The sequence below is a fragment of the Malaclemys terrapin genome, chromosome 5 (assembly GCF_027887155.1).
Source record: "Malaclemys terrapin pileata isolate rMalTer1 chromosome 5, rMalTer1.hap1, whole genome shotgun sequence".
NCBI lineage: Eukaryota > Metazoa > Chordata > Testudines > Emydidae > Malaclemys > Malaclemys terrapin.
The window spans coordinates 120634076-120656900 of record NC_071509.1 but is presented as its reverse complement, the minus strand read 5'-3'; the positions used below and the strand labels follow the sequence as shown (position 1 = coordinate 120656900).

Here is a 22825-nt window from a genome sequence, read left to right as displayed (position 1 = left end):
AACAAAACAAACCCCTTATTACTGACTTTTTAGTATAGTGGGGAGGGAGTGTGTCTAGTGGCTAGAGGCAGGGGACTGGGCATCTGGATCCGTGAATTGTATTCATCATTCTGCTGCTGAGTTCCTGGGCGAGTCACTTACACTCTCTTACAGCTATGTCTAACCTGCAGTTGGGAGGTGTGATTGCAGCAAATGTACATACACCTGAGCTAACTTTGATCTTGCTAGACCAAAGCTAGCTTGAGTATCAATAGCAGTGAAGCTGCGGCAGCACAGATGACACCCAATCAAGTATATGCCCAGGGTCCTGGGCAGACAGGGCTAGTCCGTGCCACTGTGGCTTCACCGTGATTATTACTTGTGCTAGCTTCAAAAGTAGCTCATGTTTGTCTACATGTCCTACAATCACACCTCCTGATTGCAGAGAACATGCCTTAAGCGTAAATAAAGAAGTAACTGCATACATACAGAACCCTATGCCTGTTATTTAAAGGAGCAAGCATTTCTGAGGCCCAAAATATGAACTGGAAACTCCTTTAACTGAGAATCTGGTTGTTGGTGGGACTCCAGGATTTCCCCTAATGGAGGCTGAGCTTGCTCAGTGGAACCCAAGCACTGCCCACAGGGAGACCTGCAGCATTTCTAAGTCTGTTTCTCACAGAAGACATGACCCAAAGTCTGAGCCAGTTCATAAAAACGTGAAGGGGGGGGGGAAGGGGTGACAGTCATATGGGGAAATACCAGCTAAGAGACTTTTTTTTTTTTTAAGTGAGGTTAAAAAATAGTATCATCTTAATAACTCACCTGGGAGGGGAACCAAATCAGCATGGAGTCCTCAAAATGTCTGAATATCTGTGCTTCTGGACAACACAGTTCCCTTGTAATGATAGTGAAGAACTCCTGGGACAACCCTCCGTCATCAATACCTTGTTCTCCAATGAACTGCACCTGAATAGCCCCAAAAGACCCCAACAAAATCACTGCTCTTGTGTCCATACTGAAATGATCATTTGCACAACTCCTCCCAGCACTAGGCAGTTACTTGGGCCCTGAAATCTGCAGTGAGCTGGATGCAGGTGCAAGGGACTGTCAATGCATATGAAATTGCAGGATTGGGGCCTCGTTTGCAGAAGTGGCAATTACAAATTGAATACCCATAACTGCGGTGGCTGTTCAGCATGAAACGCTCAGTGTGTTTACCCTTGAATGATCATCATCTGTTATAACGGACAGGAGATGGAGCTAGAAGAAGGAAAAGGTATAAGTGATACCACAGTGTTGTCAACTGTCATAAATTTATTAACAAATTTATTAGAGCATAAGCTTTCGTGGGCTTCACGGCTGCTACTCTGAAACCATAAATTTATTGTGAGACTCACAATAATTTTGGGGGCCTGACTCATGATCTTTTTGAATGCTTGAAGTTGGCAGTACTGGTACTGGTACCATAATCTGACAAATTAGATCCTTAACCTTAAATCCAAGGCTCTAATTCTTCCCCTGCCCAGTTTTCACAGGTTACTTTCCTTCATCAATATTTGCTTTTAGTGCTGTTGAAAGATGCCAGACAGACAGCTCTTGACACCCACTTTAATGACGATAAGCCACATCTGAATGTTAGTATGCATGAGGGGTAAAATCCTGACCCCAGAAAAATTAGTGACAACATTCCCATTGACTTCAATGGGGACAGGATTTCACCTGTAGGATCTATATCACTGTTGGTCTGCAACCTGTGCAGTTATTTACATCAGGGCCAAGCGGGTGGAAAAGGCTATCATTCTGACTTAGTAGTGTTCAACACTCACTTAGCTTTGGAAAGAGTTGTCTCCTGCTTATTCACACAGCAGGCACTGTGCATAAAGCCACAGTGCAAATTGCCCCTTTCAAGAACAATACATTCACTTACAGAAAACACTACTGGTAGTTTTAGAACATTGGAAAGCATAGAAGCTTGAGCTTAAACCTTATTTTATAAACAGCATAGCACCATCTAGTGGACATCAGTTGGTACTACCTAATTTTAATGCCATGAATTAAATATTAGCCATATCTGCATTAAAAAACCCTGATATTTGTTATATATAACACACACATGCACACACAATGCCATTAAAATAAAATTATGTGTATTTACTGTTCTGCATCATTTGTATATCGGTTCTCAGAAAACTTTATACTCCCCAAATGTGGATTGCTGTATAAAACTGTAATTCTTTCTTGCCATTTTAGCGACAATAATAAATCACATGATCTTTTGGGTCATGGTTTCTGATGATCTCAGAACCCCTGGATAGAAATAATTACCCGGCTAGGACTTGCCTTAACAGCTAAGCCTGACTGTTGTGTAAATAAATGTAATACTTTGTTAATTTAAAATGAGCGTTAGACATTCTTATGAAAAAAATTATAGCATGTATAGCAGTCACATAGGCCCCAACTTTTAAAGTGTAAAAGAATCCAAGGAAATGTCCCCATGAACATCTGTAATAAATTCAGTCTCCCACTCCCATTATTCTGTGCTCTCTCATGCCTGATACAGTCTCTCTCTCTCTCATTTTCTCTTGTGGTGTGCATTCTTTGAAGTGTTCTTTCATTCTATTCCCCAATGCATTTTTCTACTTCTCCAATATACTTCTCTACTCCTCCAATCTCTCCCATGCATTCCCTTCCCCTCTTTGCTCCTCCACTTCACCTCCCAGTTGTGTTTTGCTGCTCCATCCCTGTTGTATCATAGCAGCAGTAAATAGCATTTACAAAATCCAGTGGCCGTGTCCACATTTGAAAGCACATGTGGCTTCCATGTGCTTCAGTTACCTTTTATACTATTACTGAAATATTTTGTAGAGTGCCCTCTTCTGGCAGGGCAGCTCTGTGACATCAAACATCAAAGCAAGTGCTGCACTGTCTGGGGCATTTGCTGACACAGTTTGGGGAGTTTAGATTTTTTCTGTATGTCAGCAGGTGTTCAGGTCAAAATACGGGCTATGGGGAAGCTCACTTGCCAAAATGTAATATTTTTTGTCTTATTATTTTTATGACATTAGACACTAAGTATTTCGTATTTTTGTTTGTTTTTCTTTTGTTTTTTAATTGAGTTTAAAATGCCCTAGATTCTCTTTTTCCAGTTTCCCACTGGAACCATTTTTTCCAGAGCAAGTTATAAACCTCTGAAAACAAAGGTTTAGAGCAGTCAAGCTGGAATATGTTGAACAAGTGAGATTTCAAAAGAAATTCCAATGTCCCACTGAAATCAACTCAACAAATTCTTTCCTCATCACAGTGAGCTTAAAAATAAAAATGGACTAAAAATTAACTCCCAACAAGGGAGTATCCCTAACCCCTCCACACGAGTACAATTTGTCAACTCTTGGGGAGCGTAACTTTTCCTATAGGTGCACAAATCGCGGTAGCCTCAGCTTGTATACCTGGTTGAACTGCCAAGGGAAATGCTTAGAATGAGATTAAGTATCAGAGGTAGCCGTTTTAGTCTGTATCCACAAAAACAATGAGGAGTCCGGTGGCACTTTAAAGACTAACAGATTTATACTCCTCGTTGTTTTAGAATGAGATTAAAATACTACAGCTGTTGATCCATTAATCTATTATGGTACCTCCACCATAGTATCTGAGAGTCTCCAAGTATTTAGAAAATAGAAACCACAGTTTCTGCCTTCCGAGCCGTAGGAGAAATAGCTTAATTAGCTGATAGTGTGGCGAACCAAGTGAAAGTGATAACTGACTCTATTCAGCGTGGCTGAAAGGAAAGATGAGTTGCTATAAGCAAAGAGCAGTTGCTATAAATAACACAGTTCAGAAGCAATGCAGTATTGGCTGATTACTAGGAACTAAAGTGCAAGCACCCAGGCTGCACAGGGACTCGCTGGAGCCAGCAGCACAGGAAGGAACTCGTTGCAGAGAGGAGGAGGAGGCGGCTGGCCCTGTGAGTCAGCACACAGCAGCAGCAGGCCCGGCGGTGGCTGAGCAGGACCATGCGAGGACGGTATGTGAGCAGGACCCTCGCCTCAGTGCTGCTGTGCAGGCAGCCCCAGCCCGTGGGAGCAGGCGCTGCAGCTGCTGCTAACAGACCCTTCCTGGGTGCAGCCCCGAGACACTCCTCGGACGGGCAGGAGGGCCAGGAGCAGCCCAAGGCGTGGGACCCGGCTCTGCTCGAGTTCCTGGTCTGCCCGCTCTCCAAGAAACCACTGAGGTGAGGCCAGCCTCCTTCCCCTTCTCTCGCATTCAGAGAGCTTAGGGGACCCTTGTGATCATCTAGTCTGACCTGCTGCATGATGCAAGCCAGGGAACTGTGCCCAGTAATCCCTGCCTGTAGGGAATAGTCTCTCCTCCCCTTTCCCACAAACCCACCGCCCTCTGAACTTCCAGTGTCCTTCTAATCCCCCCCCCACCCTTCTTTAGAGATAAAATTTTAACCAACAGTAACAATTTTGTCTGAGGCTGATTTCAAAGCATGAGCGAAATTTCACTATCCTGTTGGAAAAACACAGCAGTAGCCTTTAATCACAAAAGGAGCTGGTTTTTAAATCACCCCTAAAGTTAATCTGAATGAGAGCCTACACCGTCCGACAAGTAAATCTTGGCAGGTCACTCACTTCCAATTTTCTGCAGCTATTCATTAACTGAATTGTATATCTGCACGGGGGAGGGAAGCGAGTTACAATGGAAGGGGTGTGTGTGTGTGTGTGTGTGTCACACCCATTCAGGCTCTCCCTCCATTTTTACCTATTTCCCTCCATGAGCATGCTATTTATATCTACTAGAATTAATTGAAATACAGCAAAAGGCAGGAACTGAAAGTAACCTGTAAGGTTCATGACAAGCACATGTGCTCTGTGGAAGCTACAGTTTGCCATAATTTATATTTACACTTTCTCCTTTGCATACACAAACACAATCATAAAGTACCCCATGAATAGCCTTGAGGACATCAATGTGAAGTACAGTTGAGTTGAATGTCATTTTCTACACAATCTTAGTTCCCAGCTGCACGGTGCCCAAGCACTTAAGGAGAATTTTCATTTTCATAATTTAAATGTTCTAAATTTTGTAATGAAGAGTCACACCCTGCCTCCATTCTCAATAGTATCTTTATTTGAAGGCATGTTTTCCTGCTTTGAGAATGTGTCCTGGTTACTTTCTGTTATGATAATTCTACTAGTTCCATAGTTTCCAGCTACATACTTCTGTTGAGATTTCAGTTGTCTTTCACCCCCCTCCAAAAAAAACAACTCAACCCAAAATCTTAAAAAACAAAACAAAAACCCAGGTCTTTGTATCTACTGTTCAATTCTTTAAATTTTTTGATCAGGTATGAAGCATCCACCAATGAACTAATTAACAAAGAGCTGGGCATCGCATATCCAATCATTGATGGCATTCCTAATATGATCCCTCAGGCCGCAAGGATGATTGACAGAAAGGCCCAGGATGAAGAACCGAAGCAAACCTAGATAGCTGTTATCATTAAAAACAAAACCTGAAGACTAACCTACGCCTACAGTAACTGGGGAAGGAAAAATGTTCCTGTCACTGCCTACGCTAACTGTACTTGTGCCACTGTTGTCCTTAGCTGGTCTGTTTTATTCAGCCAGTGTGGATGAAAAGTTCCCAGAGGGCTGCACCAGCACAACCAGCTTGTGTTTCTATAGTCTGCTTCTTCCCATTACCATACCAGTTTACGTGTTCTTTCATCTTTGGACCTGGATGGGTATTAAACTTTTTAGACACAACTAATAAGGCAAAAGCACAAAAGTAGACTTGCCAACCTTATGGCCTACCCACACCCTAATATTATATTCTGTGCAGTTGCAATGGTCTAGCATTAGTGGTGGTCTTTATTAATCTCCCAATGACACCTGAAAATGTAATGTTCTGCACAAGCCTTGATGCACAATGGCCTCATTAGTGCTAAGAGAGATAATTAAATAACATTTTCTCTTGTTCCTCCTCCATGTTAGTGTGTCCCATCAAAACCGATGGGTGTGTTGTAAGGCTATGCTACTAGCCTGTCAAAGGTGTTGTGTCTCTTTGCTAAGAATAAACGTTGTGCACTGCTTGAGATGAATTATTTTAAATAGGTTAGGGTGAGTTTCACTATGCCTCTTTCAATAAGCAGCACTGTCATGCAGTAGTTGTCTTGCTGGTTTGAACTGATGGCTGCAGTGGAATGCATTTGTCTTACTGGGCTATCGAAATAGAGTATAATACACCTCTACCCCCATATAACGTGACCCGCTATAACACGAATTCGGATATAACGCGGTAAAGCAGTGCTCTGAGGGGGCGGGGCTGCACACTCCGGTGGATCAATGCAAGTTCAATATAACATGGTTTCACCTATAACGCGGTAAGATTTTTTTTTTTTTTGGCTCCCAAGGACAGCGTTAGATCAAGGTAGAGGTGTACATCAAACTTGTATCCATATGTGCTTTGCAGACTCTATATTAGGAGCTCTTTGGTCACTACTGAAATGCAGCCACATTGGAGGTGGCATCCATTTATGCACCTGTAAAGCTATAGGTCTAATTTTAGATGGGGAAGTGAAAAGTAATGCCCCTAATTAAATTATAGGGGAAACGAAGACGGCATTTGTCATTACTGAAATAGGCATTATTATGATTGCCAGGATAGCAGAGCTGGTACACCTATCCATGGGATAGTAGCCTGGGGGCTCCTGGAACCTGTGCCAACTGGCAAAGGTCCCTACCAGTTGGGGATAGCAGCAGTGCGGCATGCAGCAACCATACCCTCTCCCCAGCCCTTTGCCAGATCTATGCTGTCTGTGGAAATGCAGTACAAAGGGAGCAGAGAAGGGCTCAGAATCTGACCTATTAAAATATCCATTGGTTGCTGTTAGATCTCACTACAGGATGATACGGTCATATAGGTTTCTATTTTCCAAACTCGTATTAGCACTATCCAATGGAGTGCTCTTTCACTGCTAGGTCACCTCCTTATGACTGTTGGGTAGTCTGCTGTATGTGAAAGTGGTGGCCAGGCAAACTGATGTCTGTACAACACAAGTCATCTCCATGACAGCACTAGGGGCCAAGAACTGACTTGGCCACAGAGACTAACTGCTGCTGTCCCTATTGGAGATGGCCTCCCGCACACCATGGATGAGATGCCCAGCGGCACAGCATGGGAGATGACTGTATAGCTGCTGCCTTTGCTGTACCATCATGTAGTTACAAAGGGGGCTTCAGTTTCCATTTCTGTTGGTCTGGCACCAACTATCATGAAAAAACAATTAGATGGATGAGTGAATAAGGTCCTGACCTGGCAGGAAATCTGGGTAGTGGACTTCAATGGAGCTCTGCATGGGCCCAGGATCATAGAGTCATATAGGCTTCTATGTTCCAAACTCTCATCAGCACTATGGACTGGAGTGCTCTGGTTATCATATCCACGCCACGAGAGACAGCAAATGCAACAACTCGTTACCCAACTTTTTTTTCTTTTGGTGGTGGTGGTCCTTCTTCCCTGCCAGCAGTTCCCACCCTGCGTCTACCGCAGCAGTGTGAACGCGCAGGTTCACTCTGCCGTTTATTCCACGCCTTACAGCATCGAATGCCCTGCCTACAGCTTTGCTTCGTTAAGCAACACATCAAAAATACCGTCTGCCCTCCCAGTTTATAACTAGTTGCTTTTCCCTAGAGCATCTTATTACTCTCTTCTGATTTCTCAGTAACTAAATCTTTAAGAATATTTACCTGTAGTTTGGTTTGTTTATATATAAATTCATGTATGTAAACTACCATCCAATTAAATACAGACTCTGTGAAAATGGGATAAATATGCGACCTGATTCCTCTCTTCCTCTTTACCTCATAGTGTTGGGCTGGGTCATGGCTTGCTGTCATCATGTGCTATATCTAAAGGAGGCCAGCTCTTGTTTCCCAGAGTTAGACTTGAGGGGCAGAGAGGTAGCAAAGAATGAATCTGGTAGACTTGTATTCTTTGGATTTATTGCTGTATTTGTTCCGTCAACTTGTACAAGTGACTCCATCTTACTTAGGGTCATAGTAGTTAGTTATAGACAAGACCCACAGATCACGGAGTCCATCCCAATGCAAGGAATAGCTTCCCCCCCACCCTATTAGAAGACCTAACCAATGTTAACCAGTCCCCATAGGGCTGTCCCTAGGGGGCTGCGGAGCCTGGGACATAGGTGCTGAGTTTCCAATCTGCTCTACCCAGGCCCCTGCCCCCGGGGCTCTACCCAGGCCCCTGCCCCCGGGGCTCCACCCCTGCCCCAACTCTTCCTCACCCAGTTCTGCCCCCTACCCTTTCCCCTAGCACCTCCTGACGCCGCAAAACATCTAATCCATGGTAGGTGCTGAGAGGGAGCGGGGCCCGCCTGTGGGCAGGAAGTGCTGGGGTGAGGGGGAGGTTTTGGTAGGGGGGGCTCCTCCTCACCCCTGCCCGGCTGCCGCTCACCTCCCCATTCACCTCACCTCCCCGCTGCCTCCTTCGGGGACCCCGGCGGTCACCCCGATTCACCATACCCAAGGGATGTCTCTGAGTCCCCATATATGTGACCAGCCAGAATCACAGGCTCAGAGATGCACTTTGCAGGAACGTATATAAATCTCACTACCCAGATAGGTATCCAAGACACAGATGTTACTCTTCAATTTTAACATGGAGATAGATATTTGTTACTGAGCTGTAAATGGAAGCACATTTCCAACCTAAGCTAAAAAGTTATGTAGGGAGAGTTTTCTGCTCCTTCATCCTTACCCTCTTGCATTTTACATCAAGGTGGCAATGGTATGCATAAGGACAATTTGTACATGTATGGTCTAGCTCATGCAGAGGAATCACTTTTGCTACCACCATTCTCTGTCTCAACATCAGAGATGTCTCTCTCTGTCCAGTTGGGAGCTCCTGTTTAAGTTAAGATGACTGGCACTGGTTGGCTAAGGGCTGTCTCCATGGTGGAGTAATGCATTATACGTGACTGTACTTTCTAAAGCGCATAAATGTGTTGTATTAATTGGTCCCTATAAACCCTGCTTTTGCGCACTAACGGTTCTCTTGTAGTGCACTTTAACACTGGAGTTTCAAACAGAACTATGTTGAAGTGCACCACCTGGGTGTACCCAGACCAATTAATACGCAACACATTCCTGTGCTTTATAAAATACTCCACCCCCGTAGCGTGCATTACCCCACTGCGTAGATAAGTCCTAAGACTTGGTACAAATACCCAGTGAATGGGTGAGAATGAGCCACTTGCTTTAATCAAACAAAGTTTAATTGCCAGGTATGCCAAGAACGAGAAATTAATTCTAGACCACATGGAACTTGCTTTTAAGTAATTTCCATGATACTTTGCCTCCTTTGATTTTTAACTGGATTTTAAAATGCCTGCTGAATGCTGGAAAGATCTTTGTTGGTTATTAGCTATATTAAAGGCAAAGTACTCTAGAGCAATATACTCAGAGCTAACAAAATAATCAAGCTTGATTTCTTACTTGCAAGAATTTCTCAAATGTTTTAGGTGCTGCGCTCCTTAAATTCTGCCACACGTCATCCACAAGATGTGCTCTTCTGACCTCTAAACGCCACGGACCTCGTGGCGCCAGGAAAGAGTTTGTCTACAAAACAAAATAGACAATGTGTTACAAGCTTTACAGTCTTTTGGTTTTTAAATTATTAAAAAAACCTCATTGACTTTGGCAATACTTACGTTATATATCCCGAACAGAATTTGGCGGTCAATGTTATAAACCACAATCTTATCTTGCATGTCAAAGATGCAAGGGTATGCAGTCAGTTTCAACAAAGCCCTCTGAAATGACAAGAAAGTTACATTTTCCTCATTGAAAATGAATTTAAAATATCACTGCGATAAAGACAAGCTGGATTGTCAGTTGTTCCTCTGTCATGTTATGTACATAAGACTGTATTTTTAAAAGGAACGTCCAAAAGTGAAATCCCCCATTTGTCTGTTAAAATAGCCACTTACAGGTTCTGTTCCCTACTGTGAGTACCTCAGCTCTAAAGCCTTATATACTGCACCCTTGTTCACAATGCACCATACCCCATTACAGAAGTAGTCCCATTGAAATCAGAATCAGGCCTTCGCATTTTGTATGCACAAATGCATGGTTTTCACTTGCACACTCGGTACACTTCTGAAAGCTGCTTTTGAAATTTGGCCCTAGGCATTATCATTACAGCAATGAGCATGGCAGTAGAAATTCCCAGATAGCTTATACAGATTCAGCATATTTTCTTCAAAATCCATTGAATTTTTGCAGAGGTTTTCAGCTCTGTTTGTCACTACTCTTAAATTTCAGTGCTAACTATCATTAAAGGCATAATGATGAACATTCCGAAGCAATATATTAACCAACGAAAGGGGACAGTGGGAGTAGGTTATAAACACAAGGGTTGACAGATATTTGTGGATTTCACCTAAATTGCAAAATCTGAAAATAACACCCCAGTCTTTGAGACTGGACTATTTTATGAAGAAGTTTGCAGCAAATGTGCGAGAAATGCTGCTGGTATGGAGACATCGGAATGGTTTGAGAACTGTGCCACTCGCTATAGCAACTATGCCTACTCAGATATTTATTTGGTAAGTTACTGCAGGAGATTTCAATCTGGTGTACTTCCAAAACTATTTTGGACAGGTTGAGCCTGCTCCTGTCATTTGCTGCGTGTGGGCCAACTCTTTTATCATCATGGAAACCCCTTGAAGTCAACAAGGCTCAGCCCTGTTGCAACAAATTAGAAGATCGGGGCTTTAAGAGCTAGAAAAGATAACTGTCCAAGAGAATGCACGGATGAAAAAAATCACATCCCTCTGTTGGTTATATCGCCCCAGCTGCAGAGCAAGAAAGATAACAGCGTATAAATTTACACTAGGAAGGTCTAGAAAGAAAAATGTAGTACTTGTATATATTTCTAATGAACTATTATACTCTGCAGAACATCACAATGTTTTTCTATCACTGTGGATGAGCTCTTATTAAACTGCTGTAACACAGATATAAAAAACGGAAATATTAAGTGAGTGTTGAATGCTCACCACATGAACCCATTTTACACTTTTTTGTTTTAAACAGAGGTTTACAATTAAGTTTTATTTGTAAAAGCTGGTGCAAGAAGAACACCCAATATTTCCCTTCTCCTGATGCCCTAGAGGATGGACTATTTTCAGCCCAGCGCCTCCTCTTGTAGGAATTGAAAAGGACAGTAATTCTTCCCTGCCAATCCCTGAAACTGTACACTATAGAGATGCTGGGGGGAGTCAGACCCCAAACCCATCTCAAAGAAAACTGAGGTCAGGAAAGGGTGTGTGTAGGGCAGGAGGTGTGGGGCTCAGGCCAGATAAACCTTTACAGACTTAGGCAAACGTTTAGTGAAAAGACTAAAATCCAAACCCAGCTTGAATTCTGGTGGGTTCTGTGTTCCAACCAAACATTTTGCACCCCTCTGTTTCTTATGACTAATTTTCACTCAGAACCATCTCTACTAACTGTCTGGGATTTTTTGGATGACTGAGTATTCCTGTAAAGGTCATAGAGACAACAAGAAATAAATTTTAATGCTAATGTCCAAAGGCCAGTTTCTAATTGGATATGAAATAAAACTTACTGTTTCCAAACACTTTGAAATCAGGTTTTTGTTCCACTGCTCGAAAGTCTAAAAAAAGAGAATAGGAGTTTTAATAGCACCTTTCATACTTCAGATACTGCAAAGCACTCTACAAAAGAATGAGTTACGTACCAGTAATGTGAACATCTGGACCAATGAGTAATCATTGCACAAATTTAGCAAAATGATTCATTATTATTGGTACCTTTTAGAAAATATTCAAAAATAGATATTATTATACAAAATAGCCTAATTCAAGATGCCACATCAAAAAGAAAAACTGGTTCTATACTGAATAGGGAGAAACCTCAGCCAGTGTGTTATGTAGTGTTTGCTTTGGTATTATTTCTACTCTTCCCTCCCCTGCTCCCTTCTCTTACCTTGTTAATTTCATTATGCTTCATAATACAGTGTTTGTAATTTAACTGCAGTTGCAGTGTAATCACACTGCTGTTTTTGTAATGACTATTCATAGAACCAGAAGTTGAACTATATGACTGAACGGCTAAAAGGAGAGAGACGGCTAAAAGCATCACTGCAATGTGATTAGTCACTGGATTAGAAAGTGTAACCACTGGATTTTATTTAAGGAGAAAAACTACAATAAAGTGCATTGTCCACATGATGAACAATATTAGGCAATAACTAAAATACATTATTTAGAATATATTTGGAGTTCAAGGAGAGGAGGCAAATATTCTAGTGTCTCTCTCCTTTTTCTCCCCTTACTTTAGATATCAGCAAGTCTGGTTTTCACCAGTATTTAAATGATAGGGCATTTTGACTTCTGTGACTCATTGCTGGATAAGACAAGATAGTTTTTGTTCATTGCTAAAAACATAAGAACAGCCATACAGGATCAGATCAAAGGTCCATCTAGCCCAGTATCCTGTCTTCCGACAGTGGCCAATGCCAGGTGCTTCAGAGGGAATGAACAAAACAGGACAATTATGAAGCAATCCATCGCCTGTTGTCCATTCCCAGCTTCTGGCAGTTAGAGGCTTATGACACCCAGAGCATGAGGTTGCATCCCTGACCATCTTGGCTAATAGCCACTGATGGCCCTACTGTCCATGAACTTATCTTAAGGTATGTCTACACTGCTCCCATTACAGCGTGGCCGGGGCAGCGCTGTGACCTGGGCAGTGTATCCACCCCGAATGAGCGGTGGTAGCTTTATCGCCGGGATAAAGTGCTGTCCATACTGGCACTTTTCAGTGCTAAAACTTTTGTCGCTCAGGGGTGTGTTTTTTCACACCCCCGACCGACTAAAATTTTAGCGCTGAAAGTGGCAGTGTAGACACAGCCTAATGCTTTTTTGAACCCTGTTATAGTTTTGGCCTTCACAACATCCTCTGGCAACGAGTTCCACAGGTTGACTGTGTGTTGTGTGAAGTAGTCCTTCCTTTTGTTTTTTTTTTAAACCTGCTGCCTATTAATTGGGTGACCACTGATTTGTTGTGTTATGTGGTGGGGTAAATAATACTTCCTTATTCACTTATCCACACCAGTCTTGGTTTTATAGACCTCTATTATATCCCCCCTTTGCCGTCTGTTCTCCAAGCTGAAAAGTCCCAGTCTTTAATCTCTCCTCATATGAAAGCTGTTCCATCCTCCTAATCATTTCTGTTGCCCTTCTCTGTACCATCTCCGATTCCAATATATCTTTTTTGAAATGGGGTGACCAGAACTGCACACAGTATTCAAGGTGCAGGCGTACCATGGATTCATATAGTGGCAATATGATATTTTCTGTCTTATCACCTATCCCTTTCCTAATGGTTCCCAACATTGTTAGCTTTTTTGACTGCAGCTACACACTGAGCAGACGTTTTCAGAGAACCATCTACTATGACTCCAAGATCTCTTTCTTGAGTGGTAACAGCTAATTTAGACCCCATAATTTTGTATGTATAGTTGGGATTATGTTTTCCAATGTCCATTACTTTGCATTTATCAACACTGAATTTCATCTCCCATTTGGTTGCCCAGTCACTCAGTTTTGTGAGATCCCTTTGGAACTCTTCACAGTCAGCTTTGGACTTAACTACCTTGAGTAATTTTGTATCATCTGCAAATTTTGCCACCTCATTGTTTACCTCTTTGTCCGGATCATTTATGAATAAGTTAAAAAGCACTGGTCCCAGTGCACATCCCTGGGGCACATCACTATTTACCTCTCTCCATTCCGAAAACTGACTATTTATTCCTACCCTTTGTTTCCTATTTTTTAACCAGCTACTGATCCATGAGAGGACCTTCCCTCTTATCCCACGATTGCTTACTTTGTTTAAGAGCCTTTACTGGGTACCTTGTCAAAGGCTTTCTGAAAGTCCGCATACATTATATCTACTGGATCAACCTTGTCCACATGCTTGTTGACCCCCTAAAAGAATTCTAATAGATTGGTGAGGCATGATTTTCCTTTACAAATGCTATGTTGACTCTTCCCCCAATAAATGGTGTTCATTTATGTGTCTGATAATTCTGTTCTTTACTATAGTTTCAACCAATTTGCCTGGCACTGAAGTTAGGCGTACTGACCTGAATTCACCAAGATAGCCTCCGGAACCTTTTAAAAAAATTGGTGTCACATTAGCTATCCACCAGTCATCTGGTACAAAAGCTGATTTAAGTGGTAGGTTACACCACACTTAATAGTTCTGCAATTTCATATTTGAGTTTCTTCAGAACTCTTGGGTGAACACCATCTGGTCCTGGTGACTTATTACTGTTTAATTTATTTATTGTTCCAAAACCTCCTCTATTGACACCTCAATCTGGGACAGTTCCTCAGATTTGTCACCCAAAAAGCATGGCTCAGGTGTGGGAATCTTCCTTCCTCACATCCTTCGCAGTGAAGATGGGTGCAAAGAATTCATTTGGTTTCTCCTCAATGGTCTTGTCTTCCTTTAGTGCTCTTTTAGCACGTCCATTGTCCAGTGGCCCCACTGATTGTTTGGCAGCTGTTTCTGATGTACTCAAAAAACAATTTGCTGTTAGTTCTTGAGTCTTTGGCTAGTTGTTCTTTAAATTCTTTATTGGTCTGTCTAATTCTATTTTTACACTTGACTTGCCAGAGTTTATGCTCCTTTCTAGTTTCCTCAGTGGGATTTGACTTCCAATTTTTAAAGGACACCTTTTTGTCTCTAATTGCTTCTTTTACTAAGTTGTTTAGCCATGGTGGTACTTTTTTGGTCCTCTTACTTTGTTTTTTAATTTGGGGTATACATTTAATTTGAGCCTCTATTATGGTGTTTTTTAAAAGTTTCCATGGAGCTTGAAGGCATTTCACTATTGTGACTGTACCTTTTAATTTTTCTTTAACTAGCTTTCTCATTTTTGTGTAGTTCCCCCTTCTGAAGTTAAATGCTACTGTGCTGGGCTTCTTTGGTATTTTCCCTCCCGCAAGGATGTTAAATTTAATTACTTTATGGTCACTATCACCAAGCGGTTCAGCTATATTCTCCTCTTGTGGGGTCCAGGAGAAGCTGCTCCAAGAAGCAGTCATTAATGGTGTCTAGAAATTTTATCTCAATATCCCATCCCAAGGTGACATGTACCCAGTCAATATGGGGATAGCTGAAATCCCCCAATATTATTGAGTTTTCTACTTTTATAGCCTCTCTATTCTCCTAGAGTATTTCACGATCACCATCCTGGTCAGGTAGTTGGTAGTATATTCCTACTGCTATACTCTTGTTATTCAAGCTTGGAATTTCTATCCATAGAGACTCTATGATCCAGTTTGATTCATTTAATTTTTAATTTTTTTTTTTACTATATTTGACTCCATGCTTTATTTCACATCGAGTGCCACTCCCCCATCAACATGATCTACTCTTGTCATTTCTATATATTTTGTACCCTGGTATTACCATATCCCATTGATTATCATCGTTCCACCAAGTTTCTCTGATGCATCAAAATCCTCATTTATCAATATCCTCATTTAATACCAGGCACTCAATTCACCCATCTTAGTATTTAGACTTCTAGCATTTGTATACAGTATTTATAAAATTTGTCACTTTTAGTTGTCTGCCTTCATGTGATGCAATTGAATGGGGCACTTTTTCATTTGACTGTTTCTCTTCAGTTTCTACCTGTACTCTATCAACTTCTATCCTCTCATCTTTACTAGGATATAGAGAATCCCTGTTAGTAGAGTCTCCTCTATGGGATGTATCAGTCCTCTATACCTGTCGGCTTCCCCCCCCAGCCCTCTACAATCTTCTCAATTTTACATGCCAGCAATCTGGTTCCGTTGTGATTTAGGAAGAGCCCATCCTTCCTGTATAGGTTCCTCCTTTCCCAAAAGGTTCCCCAGTTCCTAATAAACCTAAAACTTCCTCCCTACACCATTGTCTCACCCTGCAGCTCTCCCTGACTAGCTGGCCCTGCGCATGGAACTGGAAGCATTTCAGAGAATACTACCATGGAGGTCCTGGACTTCAGTCTCTTACCTAACAGCCTACATTTGGCATCCAGAATCTCTCTCCTATCCTTCCCTATGTCATTGGTACCTACATATACCACGAAGTTTTCCCGGTCATCACAAACCCAGCTATCTATATTTCTAATGATCGAATCTCCCATCACTATTAGCCATCTCTTCCTAATAACTGAGATTTCTTCCCCCAGGGAGGTATCCTCAGTGCAAAAGGATACTGTGACATCATCTGGAAGGAGGTTCCCAACTATGGAATCATTTCCCTCTGCTCCAGTTTGATGTTCTCCTTCCCCAAGACTTTCATCCTCCTCAACAGTACAGAGGCATTCAGACTGGGGCGGGGGTGGTGGGGGGCACTATTCTACGCTGTCCTGGAAAGTCTCATCTATGTCCCTTTCTATCTCACTTAGCTCCTCCAGTTCAGCCACTCTGGTCTCCAGAGCCCATACTCGGTCTGTGAGGACCATGAACTCCTTGCACCGAGTGCACACATATGCCACCTGCCCACGGACAGGTAATCATACATTCAATGCAATAAACTGGATAGACCCCACTCTACTGCTGGACTTCTGCCTGCATTCTTTTATATTCCTGCAGCTTTTTTGGGTGGGGGAGTGTTTGTTGGCCTAAACTGAGAGAATGTTAAACTGAGAGGGAGAGTAGCCCTGCCCCCTAGTTAACAGATCCTAAAGGGCTTAGGGATCAAAGCCTCCTTAAGAAGCTCTCAGCCTTGCCTAGCAGGCCACTAGGCTCAGCACACCGCCCCCCAACAAACCACACTGCATACTTCAGTCAAGCAGCAAGGACACATAGGGTGACCAGACGTCCCGATATTTCGGTGTCTGTCCTGATATTTGTCCCGATATCCGCCGGCAGCACTGTTTTTTTTTTTATTATTATTATTTTTTTTGCTCAGCCGGCAGGACTTGGCTTTTTTTTTTTTTTTTTTTCCCCCTCTGCCTAAGCACACAACAAGCAGACATCAAACTCTGCAAACTAAGAACAAATGAGATTCAAAACCAAAGTCCGCTATTAGATAAAGATAGGCAAGACCTCAAGAATGAAGTTTAGGCCTGGTCTATGCTGAGGATTTCAGCCATCAGTGCCAAACCATGGATGTAGTTGAACTAGTGCAAACCCCTAGTATTGATAGCCACAAGCAGCTGTGATCTGCACGGGTGCACCTTCCCCTTGCATAGTGCAAATCATGGCGTATAACCCACTCTCTATGCTAGGGGCTGCCCTGATGCAGCTGTATCAGTGGCTAGTCAATGATATATGGAATCAGGGCATATTCCCTAAGGAAGACAAGACCTGATTAAATCTATGGCTAAGAAAAGGTGAAAATCTATAAAACAGCCTCATGTAACAAACACTTAGCACTGTGTGCAGAATTATAGCTGCTAGTTAGAAATAATGAATACACATGTGATCAGCATGAGACCTGAAGTCATACCCCATTCTCCCAGATGCAATTTCTGCATATTCCTATATAAGACTCATTTAAATTAAAGCAGTGCAAAGCCCTGTGTGGACACTCTGGAATCAGTTTTAAAATGGCTTATGTCAATTTTAATATCATTCAAAAATGGGCTTTACCCCAGTTTAACTACAAGAATCAGAAACAATGCCTTTGGTTAAACCGGTGCAAATTAGTTTGTAGAGCGGGTCTTAGCTCCTTTCCATGACTCAAAGGAAATTAAAATGTTCTGTTGGCTTCCTGGTGAAAAGTTTCAAAGGACTGTATAAGAGTCCATTAATTCTGAATGGATAAACACAAAAATAAGAGGAAATAAAATGGGCCAGATCCTGGCTCCCTTTGCAGCTGCTTTGCAGCGACTGGCCAATGGATTGGCTATGTCAGGCATGGGGGAATCTCCAGATCACGTAGCACCAATGTTTCCTCCTTTGTTATCTCTGCTTCCAAGCCCCCAGTGAAGGGGGTATGTGGCCATGGAAAAGGAGGTGTAGCTGGGGCGTGACTGTGCCCAGTCGATCTCTGACTGCCAAAACAACCTTAGAAGTCATGGGCAGTTGGCACAACTTAGAAGAGCTTTGCTGTTCTGAATGGTGTATCGGGGCCAGCTTAATGCCCAGTAGCCACAGGACCGGAGAGGATGTAAAGCTTTCTAAGCTGTACTGGAGATAGAAGGGCTGGACCCAAGAATTTGGCCCCAATATCTCTAACTTCCTAAATAACAACAAGAAAATATACTGCAGTTTTGGAAAGATGTTATACTTACTGTTTCTTCATTCAAATGCAAATTCCATCCCCAAATCATTTTCACTTCAGGTACATAGAAGTTGTTTTCTTGTATTTTGAAACCAGCACTGGAATTCACCTGCATTGATATATACAGTGTTAAAAGGAAACGGCCAGCAGATCCTATGAGCTAGGCACAGTTAATCTATAAAACAGAACTATATTGCAAATGTACCATAGCACTTTTGTACACAAAGCAGTGGACAAGGGCAGAAGTGCAAAAACAATACACTAAATATAAAACCCTACAGCTAAGAATCGTAGTCTGCTCTGTGCATTAATTGAGAATTCCATGGGCCTGATTTTCTTTTACCCCAAAGCTCCTTTGCACAGCTCTGACAGTGAGCACATATTGCATTATACTCACTTAAAGCCCTTCTTTACTAAGAGAAGGGGCCTAGGGGAAATGAGAATCAGGCCCTTTGTATTATGCCCTATCTTAGAATGACATCATGAACTTGCAGTGTAGATTTCCCAAGGGAGAAAATTCCACCAAATGGGGATGAGAGGGACAAAGAAAGGCCTTTTACTTACAAGTGGCAAATATGGAGAGACGGGGGAGGAATCAGAAGAAAAACAGATTCTAGTCAGGTCAGTAAATAAAAATCAAGCAGTGCTAATTCAAACAAACCCAGGGCTTCCAGTAAAAGTATTAGCTTAGGGTCCCCGTGATTTAAGGCCCAAGATTCAGTGTGTAAGTTTACCCGAGTTTCCTTCAACTTCCCATCTGCCCCCAAATCCTATGCCAACGGTGGGGCAAATCCAGTGGGGGTGCTCAGAAAGTCATGTGTCCAGAACTGGTGCACGGGCCCGTTGAGAGAGAGTTAAGAAAGTGGTGGATGAAGTGGTGAATGAAACAGGAAGAGGGGGGTGGAATCTGTGATGCTGTACATCCAGGACAATAATAAAAGGGGAGAGAACCCCCAGCTCTCCAGAGGATTCAAGTTATTATGACCTCAGAGCAGCTTATCAGTGTGAAAAAACTTCTGCAGCATTCGAGTGTAACCAGCAAACATCACACTCACATTTCAACTTGCCCCTGCGGTGGGGCCCACAAGATATGGGGCAGTCCCCTAATGGAAGAATAAGAGGGAAATAGAGTTCAGACTCACTGATTGCAGACCCCTATGCAGGTTATTCTTGTGTAGTGGACCAATGGGGCCTGGTAATGGGGCAAATCAATATTACAGTTCCAGTCTCTTAGCATGGATGGGGCAAAGTGTATACTGCTCTGTAATCAGCAATTGTACCTCAGGTATGAATAGGGTGACCAGATGTCCCAATTTTATAGGGACAGTCCTGATATTCGGGGCTTTGTCTTATATAAGTGCCTATTACCCCCCCACTCCCTGTCCTGATTTTGCACACTTGCTATCTGGTCACCCTAGGTCTGAAAGCCATGTATTCATAAATTCAAGAAATAAATACATGAAAAAAATATTCGAATCATATGTGTGTTTTCTAACCCACCAGAGCCAAGTGCTTTTCTACCTGGTAAAGAATCTGCAGCATTTTCAGAGTCCTATTCAAGTGTGGTTCACAGGTGACTTCTTCAGAGTTTCTGACTTGCATGATGAAAAGAGATAGATTGATTCTGGAAACGCTTTGATACATGCTCACTAGGTCCTTGAAAAAGGATATTTCTAGATTTGACCACAGGGATTCTGTAAAGAAAACAACTGTTGACATCTCTACCTTAGACAACATACATATAGTCCTTAGTAAGATCTGTCCTTTGGACAAACAGCAGTTCGTTTTGTTTTCAGATTAACTGAATAAAGCACTTGGTTTTAAACTAAACTAGTAAATCTCAAATTCATATAATGCTTTTATCTGTAGACTGCTACAGACAAGTTATCCCTTTGCATGTATTTCTACATAAGCAGCTTGTCAAAACCCTTTTCCATTGTAGGAAATATCTGGGGTGAAATCCTGGCCCAACTGAAGTCAATGGGAGTATTTCCCCATCCCGCCCCAGAAAGTGCTGAAGAACGCAGGTGATCCAGTTGTACTGCTATCAGGCCTTACCAAGAACTTTCAGGTCTTTTTGTTGGAGACTCAGGATGGCTTCTGCTAGCTGATCAAGAAGACACTCAGACATGTTAACCTGTCCCCGTGAAAGGACAGGAATGATCAGGTAGATCCTGAGAGCTTCAGGTGAGCTGGGAGAGGAAGACAGCGATGACAGCAATTTCTTAACTGCAGAGATCATCTGCGGGATAGAGGGAGCAAGGGAACAAAAGAAATTAAAAAATGCAGCGGAGCTTTGCCATAATAATTTATTACTTATAGCAGCAAGAGCAATTCAGAATTCCCAATGTCATGTCCCATCTTCTTTCATACACTGAACGGGGACTCAGGAGATCTGGGCTCAATTCATGACTCTGCCACAGTTTTCCTGTGTGACTTTAGGCAAATCACTTAATCTGTCAGTGCCTCAGATTCCCCATCTCTATAATTAGGATAATAATAATTCTTCCACCCTTGTCCATATCCCTGCCAATTTAGAGACAGTAAGCTCTTTGAGAGAAGCACCATCTCGCATTCTGTGTTTGTACAGTGCGGAGCACAATGCACACCTTCTGCACCACCATTTTGCAGATTGATCAGTTTCACTTCTAGTCAGTTTCCCTTTCTGTTTCTGTTGCTCTAGCAGGGAGAGTTTGAATTAGGAAAACAAGCTTAAAACAAAAAAACACAACAAAACCACCATGAAAACATTATGTCAAACTCAGTCATTATATGGCCTTCATTGCCATAATATCTTGGCGACTCCTAATTTAATACAAAGAAATAACCGCAAACAAAACTCTCTTTGGTCCACTGGAAGCAGCTCTGAGAGGTAGTAGATTTGTTTTTTTCCTGTTTATGGTAGGGTCTATAAAGCACTTGAAAAACCCAGAACTACATTTTGTCAGCATCCCTTTGTGGAAAAAAAATGCGATGATCCAAAGCTACTGGGTATCAGTGTAACAAGTATCATTTCTATGCCACTTCTTACCTCCTGGTAGACTTTTGGTTTCTTGTTCATCTTCTCATAAAAAAGAAGCACTGCTGACATATCTACGCCTGAGATTTCTTTGGAGGTTCTGAAATGTTTGTCTCTACTGGAAGGGAAGAAAAATCAGGGATGTGAAAGATCTGCTCCTCTGCTGTGTATTACTGGCTAAACTTGGAAGCATTTTAACAATCCCTAGGTGTGAAGGGAATGTACGTTCTGAGAAATGCTAAACCCTAATTCCAATTAGTATAATTATATTCTGCCTACCAAGAAATTCTCACTGCAGCATCAGTTGAATGATATTCCATACTCCCTGTTCTAAACTCTCACATAGTGTGGCTGTGTGTTGTTAATCAGCTGCTTGCCATATTCCACCTTAGAAGTGGTTGCATTTCAGTGCTGGGTAAAGTAACATTTGTGAAATGATTTGGAATCCTTCTGGGTATAAGATGCTATATAAATGTAAGTTCATGAACAGTAAATGTTAATATGTGACAAACCTGTCCGATCTTCATTTTGGGTAAAGTGCTTTTCTCATATCCATGTGATAAACCTCCGCTCAGATCCTCTGCTCTCTCTACATTAGTGGGAGATGGAAGCATGCAAGGAGAGCAGAGTTCTGGAGACAAGGAGACAATTTTTCAAACTTGGATGCCTAAATCTTGGCCCCCACGTCCATATTCAGGCAACAAAGTGATTAGATTTTGCAAGAGTGCTTAGCACCCCTAGTTCCCACTGACCTCAATGGGACCTGGGTTTGCTCAGCACCTTTGAAAATCAAGCCACTTATTTAAGTGCCTAAATGTGAATTTAGAAGCTTAATTTTAGGCACTCATTTTTTAAAATCTTGGTCAAGATCTATTATGTGGATCAGAGGAGAATTTTAGCCTTTCCTTGAAAACTATTCTATAGACTTGTATTTTACAAATCCAGATAATCCTATCAATCTCTACATTCATTGTAATGTAGCTAATTTCTGACCAGTTTATACACAGCTGATGTACTATTTTGTTTTCAAATTAGTGTGCTCTACCTTTTGTCCAAGAAACTTCCATTGACACACGCCTCAGAGGAAAAGATCAGCCAAATAGTCCTGTTAATTTAAAACAACAACAAAAACAACCCAGAATTAATCATTCCAACAAAAACAGCAGCAACAGCTATTCAGTCTGAACAAACAGCAAAGATGTGTACAAATTGGTTTGTGATTTAAAGATGCCAGCTGTTCTACATGCCACTGTCCTTACCACTTACCTTAGATTAAAAATACTTGGAAAATCACTGAGATCCAAATTAGCCATGTGGGGATAGATTTTCAAAAGAGCCAGTTTTTGAAGTACTCAGCATGCATAATTGGGGCCAGATTTCCCAAAAGAAAGTCAGCTCCCTTTCAGGCAACTCAAAAAGGCGAGATTTTCAGAAGTGTTCAGCATCCCAATGTACCAAGTTATTATGAAAATCTGCCCACTTATTT

At 42.0% G+C, this 22825-nt stretch overlaps 3 protein-coding genes across 3 annotated transcripts in view; 2 read left to right on the top strand and 1 right to left on the bottom strand.

Annotated features, from left to right (window-relative positions):
- The window catches only part of LOC128837730 (E3 ISG15--protein ligase HERC5-like), a 45024-nt gene that overhangs the window by 10123 nt on the left and 12076 nt on the right, over positions 1–22825 (bottom strand). The window contains exons 10-18 of the mRNA XM_054029131.1: positions 22385–22444; positions 21352–21457; positions 20379–20562; positions 19842–20014; positions 18331–18429; positions 11635–11682; positions 9716–9817; positions 9501–9623; positions 805–948 (exon numbers count right to left, since the gene is read on the bottom strand). Coding sequence (XP_053885106.1) covers positions 805–948; positions 9501–9623; positions 9716–9817; positions 11635–11682; positions 18331–18429; positions 19842–20014; positions 20379–20562; positions 21352–21457; positions 22385–22444 — 1039 coding nt within the window. The remainder of the gene's footprint in view (positions 1–804; positions 949–9500; positions 9624–9715; positions 9818–11634; positions 11683–18330; positions 18430–19841; positions 20015–20378; positions 20563–21351; positions 21458–22384; positions 22445–22825) is intronic.
- Positions 3944–5471, top strand: PYURF (PIGY upstream open reading frame). The gene is made up of 2 exons (XM_054029129.1): positions 3944–4210; positions 5330–5471. The coding sequence occupies exons 1-2, from the start codon at positions 3993–3995 to the stop codon at positions 5469–5471; spliced, it is 360 nt and encodes a 119-aa protein (XP_053885104.1). The 5' UTR covers positions 3944–3992.
- PIGY (phosphatidylinositol glycan anchor biosynthesis class Y) lies at positions 5539–6074 on the top strand. The gene has a single exon (XM_054029130.1). The coding sequence runs from the start codon at positions 5539–5541 to the stop codon at positions 5752–5754; it is 216 nt and encodes a 71-aa protein (XP_053885105.1). The 3' UTR covers positions 5755–6074.

Coding starts and splice junctions, on each gene's coding strand:
- PYURF (XM_054029129.1), top strand. CDS start 3,993: ATGCGAGGACGGTATGTGAGCAGGACCCTCGCCTCAGTGCTGCTGTGC. Junction 4,211..5,329: donor CTCTCCAAGAAACCACTGAG/GTGAGGCCAGCC, acceptor TTTTTTGATCAG/GTATGAAGCATCCACCAATG.
- PIGY (XM_054029130.1), top strand. CDS start 5,539: ATGTTCCTGTCACTGCCTACGCTAACTGTACTTGTGCCACTGTTGTCC.